Source organism: Morone saxatilis, unplaced genomic scaffold (assembly GCF_004916995.1).
Source record: "Morone saxatilis isolate NCDOM2014 unplaced genomic scaffold, NCSU_SB_2.0 Contig16, whole genome shotgun sequence".
In the NCBI taxonomy this organism is placed as follows: domain Eukaryota; kingdom Metazoa; phylum Chordata; class Actinopteri; family Moronidae; genus Morone; species Morone saxatilis.
Window position 1 is genome coordinate 14,137,419 of NW_023339718.1, and position 5,865 is coordinate 14,143,283.

Consider the following 5,865-nt stretch of genomic DNA (forward strand, 5'->3'; position numbering starts at 1 on the left):
TGTCCTTGAGACACCAACCGTCTGACGTGGACAAACAAACGGTGTGTGGGGATGCTGCACGTCATGAAGTTATGATCCAGATGACAGAAGATATTCAGCTCCTTTGCAGCGATCTGTTCACACACACAAAGACGACATCTGTGCTGCCTTAAAGAACAACTGAAAGTAATACATTTAATATTTTAATTTATAAGTGCATTTGGCCACATTGTGATCTTGATAGTATTTAGATTGCAGGTCGCTGTATAGTAGCAATAAAATGTAGGACATAATAAATGAAGCTTTAGAAAAGTAAAGAGAGAGCGGGAGGGATTAGCGGAGGACCACTTAAAATGAAAAATCACGATGGACGTATCATATTTCATTATGGAAAGGACGTACCCATCGACCTTCATCAGCAACTGGATTACATATTTTGGATTTATTACTGCCCGTTTATTCCCTTCTGTGTCATTAACACAGATGGCCTTTGCAGTTCTCACCTCTGCATCCTCTTCCAAAGACTGTACTTGTAACCACACTCACAGCAATTAACGCATCCTGTGCTGCTGTTTCAGCTGGAATGACCTGCTGGGTGGTCAGAGGGGGTACACACTCTTTGACGTTTAGACGGGGCACATACAGGATTTGATGGAGGACTCATCTCTGCTACCCCTTCCTAACTGCCTCCCTCTCCTCCTGAATGCAAATTGAGACAATTTGCGGAAGCCCTGCAAAGAAAAAAAACCAAAGATAACTTTTCAGTAGCAACATCCTCATTTAAAGGTTTCAGTTCTCCTTTCTTATAACCCATCTTTTGTTTACTTTTGTCTACAGCATTAATACTGGGATTTAACATATATATCTGGCCAGCAGCCATATGATGACTGATATTATATTATATTATTATATATCTTGATTATATTCTGGAAAGTTTCTGTGTGATTTGTGTGATTTGAATTTGTATTATTTGTATATTTGTATATTTTATGACCACGCACCACGTCACATCCTCGTAGGCGTAAAAAAACCTACTGCAATAAACAAAAATTCTGATTCTGATACTGGCCATAATGTCATAATGAAACAAATAACTATATTTCTAAGAGATCCCTAGAATGTGTTGGGTTTTGTTGTGACCACAGCACAGTACACAGACACCTCAAACATATACATGAACTTCTCGTTACTTACCAACAAACATATATTGGGCATAGGACGGTCACAATAATTACATTATAAACTTATACAATATATGGTGTCGATGATTTCAATAGTGCCTGTTGTATTTGTTTACACAAGAACACTCCCACTATAAACGTTTTGTCACATCACCTAAGCCAAATGAACGGGAATGAAACTGTGCTGAGACACGTTTTACTGTCATTTCTGGTCACACTGCTTCTCTCCTCTTGTCGTCTGCTCTCTGTGACTTCAACCAGAGACAAACTGACGTCTTCTTTTACTCTTCCACTACAGATATGTGGTCAAGCTCAAATATGACCCAGTACATTGCATTATCATTATATCACTGGCATAAAATGGGCTTTAATCTAATTACAATAATCATTATTGTGTCGATATTTCTGGGATATAATGTCCAACAGAAGTATTTATTTACACAACTCAAACTCATCATTGGAAAATTACTTTTTGTTTGTCTTCCTCTATAAAAGGTCAGAGTTGGCTCCTAAGGAGCTGCCTTGCTCACTGACACCTCAGCCAGGCAGAAACTCGCCCTTATGAGGGATTAAACATTCATCCTTGGGCCAATCTTTTGCCTAAAACAGACTCTGACAGGCACCTGTTTTTTAGCCGCCAGCCCTGAACTCTTCTTGTCGTTGACCTCGTCCTCTTCATCCTCACGCTCCTCCTCCGACTGTTGAAGTTGATCTGTAACGTCCAGAGGAGGACGAACGCTGCTTCCTGGGTCACAGATTTTGCTGTTAACACCGTCTGCCCTCTGGGTGTCACTGCGCCCGGCACCGGGCTCGGCCCAGCAGGAGAAGCCTTTAAGCTTCTCCAAGGTGGAGGAGCAGAGGCCCCCTCGGCTCGATGTTAGTGACGTCTCTGAAGAGATTATACAGAAAATTATTTATGTGTATAAACCCATAGAAGAAAATACCAAATGTACTGCACTCAGAATTTGTTCCTGCCCTCGTCTCCATGCTGTTTGGAGAAGTGTGATGCTTTTAGAAAGGAGAAGGGTGACCTATGTTGACGTGTTGAGAAGAAAACTGATGCAATTTGTTTCTGATGTGAAGGTGCACACACCACAACACACACACACACACACACACACAACACACACACACACACAGTCACCTTTAGTGCTCTGACAGGAAGCAGGCTCGCAGTCCAAATCCTCCATCTGCTGGTCTTGTGGAGACAGCTTGGCTCGTTTTGTTGGCAAACCCAAATCATCATCGCCAGCGGAAAGTTTCTGCTACAGGACAAAAGCAGTTTCACTTCATAAATAAGCATTGGCATTACGTTATATGTATATATATGTGATCTGAGCGTGTGTGTGTATTAAATGTAAAGTACACCACACCTTGCTTGCAGGTTTCTGTTTAATCCTACTCTGAGATACACTGCTGCTGCTGCTCAGCCCTCCGAAGTACCTGCTTATGGAGGTCTGGCTGGTGCAGGACTTCTTCAGAGACTTTGGCATGTTTTACTTTGCTCTCATATAAGATACATCATGGAAACATGTTTATTAATCTGCATGGAAAGCTGTACGGTGCAGCGAGAGGCTTCAGCTGCCCGGCTTTTCAAAACACAGCGGCGCATGTGCTGAGATCACACAGGCGCGTAAATGACGCACGCAGCGTCAAACCAATCAGACCATGAGAAGGTTTCCGGTTACGTTTCTTCAAAATTAAACTTTTTTTTTTTTTTTCATTTTATGAAATTTAATTATCTAGCTGTTCTCGTACAGATGAAAGCTATGCCTCAAATTAATAATGCGTGAGCGACCTTGTAAAAAGGTCCGTTTTTGTGAAACTTTCACATTTGGCTTAAACCTCTCTATTTCAGTATCATATGTCTGCTTTATTGTTTTTACTGGTCTTAGCTGGTCCTGACTATATCTGTTTGAAAGCAACTAAGGAAGTGTCTTTTTACATAATGTATTTTGGGAACAAAATGGAGGAAGTGAAAGGGCTTTTTTGTCTAGACAGCAAGAGGTGGAAAACATAGCTTTGAACTTATCGCACAAAGGTACCAGGTTATTTTCTGCTTCCAAAGATGATCTTGACGGCAAAAAAAATTAAGATACAAAAACAAAATTACGTTTTAAAAAAGCAAGCTGTCTAAGGGTTAATGAGGTCACTTTTGGACCAACCTTATTCAGGACTCTGGGGAGGAGGAGGAGTTTTTGTGAGGAAATGCAAATGTTCAACTGAAAGATTTGGAAGGCCTCTCTCCATTACGTCTCTCACTTGTCTGATTAACAAACTGTTTTTCTCTCTGTTCACGATGAAGCTTTACGGAGCTCTGATCCTGTTTATGACTCTGTCTACAGGTAAGAACATCTTTTGGTTTAGCACTAGTGCTTTGATTGAACATTGAACTTAAAGTAAACCACACCCAAAGTATAGAAAAGAAATGTGGGGATGTTTGAAAAAAATGTGCTGTCAGAAACTCTAAGAAATAGTTAAACATTTTAGGAAATGATTTGAATTGATACGGAGACAAGAGAACTCTTTCCCAAGGTTATTATAGTTGACTAAAACTAAACTAAAAACTAATAGTAGGTGTAAAAAAAAAAAAACCCATGACAACATTTTAGTTAACTGAAATAAAATAAAAAAGTAGACTTTAGAAAAAAAAAACTAACTGAAATAATATTATGTACTGACAAAACAAACTAAAATAAAAATAGACAGGAAAGTTTTAGTCTATGTCAATTTGGTCAAATTTGTCAACACAACAAGTACAGAAGGAACTGGTGCATATGTTTGAGATGTGAGTTCAATGTGTTTGTTGCTACTAAATCTAACAAATATGCCCCAATTTATAATTTAAAAAAAGCTCAAACTGAACTAAAAACAACTTAATCAAACAGCTAAAAAACGAAACTGGAGAACCAGCAACCCACTCTGTAGGACTAACTAAACTAAATGAATTGAAAAAACATTGTAAAAATGAAACAAAAATAAAAACTTGAAAACATAAACTATAGAGTGCTCCTAATAGCTTCCTGCCCTCAGTTTCTTCACCGTCTGCTGCTCGACTATCCCTAGAGGCCCAAAAAATGTTTAAAAAATAAACTAGGACTATAGTATGTACATTTTATTCGATTTTAATCCTGTAGCTAGTGTGATACGAGTTACTGCGATCCCTTGTTATTGAATTGACAAAATGAAATAGTTCTAAAATAACACCTAAAACCAATTTGCAAGCACCTACAATGAAGTTTAAATAAACTTTTACTTTGTGCTGATTGTGCACTCAGATAGTTTCTGGTTCATATATTGGCAGCTCTGAATCACTTCAAGCTGTCTTACTGGAAACCTTTCAGAGAGTGTGACCTAACTACACACTGCACTCTGTCTACACTGTCTTCTATAGAAACAACTTCTTCACTGTCTTCTATAGAAACAACTGCAAACCAAAAAAGATCCGTGCCATATGCTGTATGTCTTTAATTGGTGTCTGTTGTGTGTCTCTGCACAGCCTGTGGATTAAGATGCTACACATGCACAGCCGCAGACCCTAAATCCTGCACAGACACCAAATCTTGTTCTGTCATCTTCAACCGCTGTTTCTCTCTCAGAGTAGACGGTAAGGTTTTCTCTCACATTAGACGGTTTCCATAGCTAATATTGATTATATAATGGTCTTATTGGAGTTTTCCCATCCTGTTTTGCAGGTTATAGCATGGTAACCAAGGGCTGCCAAACCAGCCTAGCATGTGTTGGTGCCATAAAATGCTGTGAAGGGAACTTGTGTAACAGTGCCATGCCAATTGGTCCCAGTGTCGTCCTCCTGCTGATCTCCTCAGCCATCATCACACTCCTTCACTGAGACTCTGGAATTTTTTTTATTTCTATACTGTACTTTTTTCTGACCAAATTTGTACAACTGAAGAAGAATAAACAACTTCTAATAAGATAAACAACTCTATTTTTAAGTAAGTGAGATGATCTTACAATTTAGATTTCAGATGGATATGGATCGGGTTATTTAGTGCTGACTGTAACATATCTGTTACAGGACCGGCAGTATGCTTTGACACTTATTTTAAGCTCTAAAGTTTGGAGAAAACATCCTATTTCATCCTATTTCATTAGTTTTCTGGCTTGCACAATTGTATATTATCAACTTTATCTTGTGATGAAACATCTTACTTTAAATACAAGACAAACCTATATTCTCAGAAAAATCATTAATTCCAACACCTTTCTCTGATGATAATATATAATATATACCAAAGTAGCATGTATGGTTTCATATGAGCCAGGCACAGACAAAATTATGTAGGCTCTCTATTAAAAAGGACTATCTTTTGTTGGTCAAAAGTTTCTTTAAATGTGATACTTTCACAATGTTCATTGTCAATAAACAAGCGTTTACAACAAGGCAAGTGGACCTGTGAGGCTGTAGCTTTGAGCTAATTGCTAAACACATCCCAGATAAATGTATTAAACAGTATTTCTGTTTTCAGTTGAATACCCACAGCAATCAGCAGGAGGGATATGTGCGTTGCATCTGCAGTTTTCAGTTTGTTGATGCACAAAATGTCATTTTACTTACTTCATTAGTAACTACTTCATTAATCTTGTGACCCAACAGTTCTGTGGATCTTTAAAAATCCTTTATGTACATCATACTTTTGTGCACATGGTTCAACAGTCAGAGATTGTACTGTGGTTGTGATGT

At 38.4% G+C, this 5,865-nt stretch overlaps 2 protein-coding genes across 2 annotated transcripts in view; one reads left to right on the plus strand and one right to left on the minus strand.

The window, feature by feature from the left end:
- msh3 (mutS homolog 3 (E. coli)) overlaps positions 1-2,775 on the minus strand; it is a 37,754-nt gene extending 34,979 nt beyond the window's left edge. The window contains 7 exon segments of the mRNA XM_035658253.1: positions 1-113; positions 483-496; positions 499-539; positions 541-567; positions 1,761-2,049; positions 2,305-2,425; positions 2,534-2,775. Of these exon segments, the coding sequence (XP_035514146.1) occupies positions 1-113; positions 483-496; positions 499-539; positions 541-567; positions 1,761-2,049; positions 2,305-2,425; positions 2,534-2,653 (725 nt within the window). The 5' untranslated portion in view covers positions 2,654-2,775.
- Positions 2,776-3,181: 406 nt separating this feature from the next.
- Positions 3,182-5,482, plus strand: LOC118325166 (prostate stem cell antigen-like). The gene is made up of 3 exons (XM_035657741.1): positions 3,182-3,505; positions 4,660-4,767; positions 4,856-5,482. The coding sequence occupies exons 1-3, from the start codon at positions 3,304-3,306 to the stop codon at positions 5,008-5,010; spliced, it is 465 nt and encodes a 154-aa protein (XP_035513634.1). The 5' UTR covers positions 3,182-3,303; the 3' UTR covers positions 5,011-5,482.
- The last annotated feature ends 383 nt before the right edge of the window (positions 5,483-5,865 follow it).

Bases quoted from the DNA above. Each gene is read 5' to 3' on its own strand.
- LOC118325166 (XM_035657741.1), top strand. From the start codon at position 3,304: ATGAGGTCACTTTTGGACCAACCTTATTCAGGACTCTGGGGAGGAGGA. The intron at 3,506-4,659 runs GTAAGAACATCT...GTCTCTGCACAG, and splicing joins GTTTATGACTCTGTCTACAG to CCTGTGGATTAAGATGCTAC. The intron at 4,768-4,855 runs GTAAGGTTTTCT...CCTGTTTTGCAG, and splicing joins TTTCTCTCTCAGAGTAGACG to GTTATAGCATGGTAACCAAG.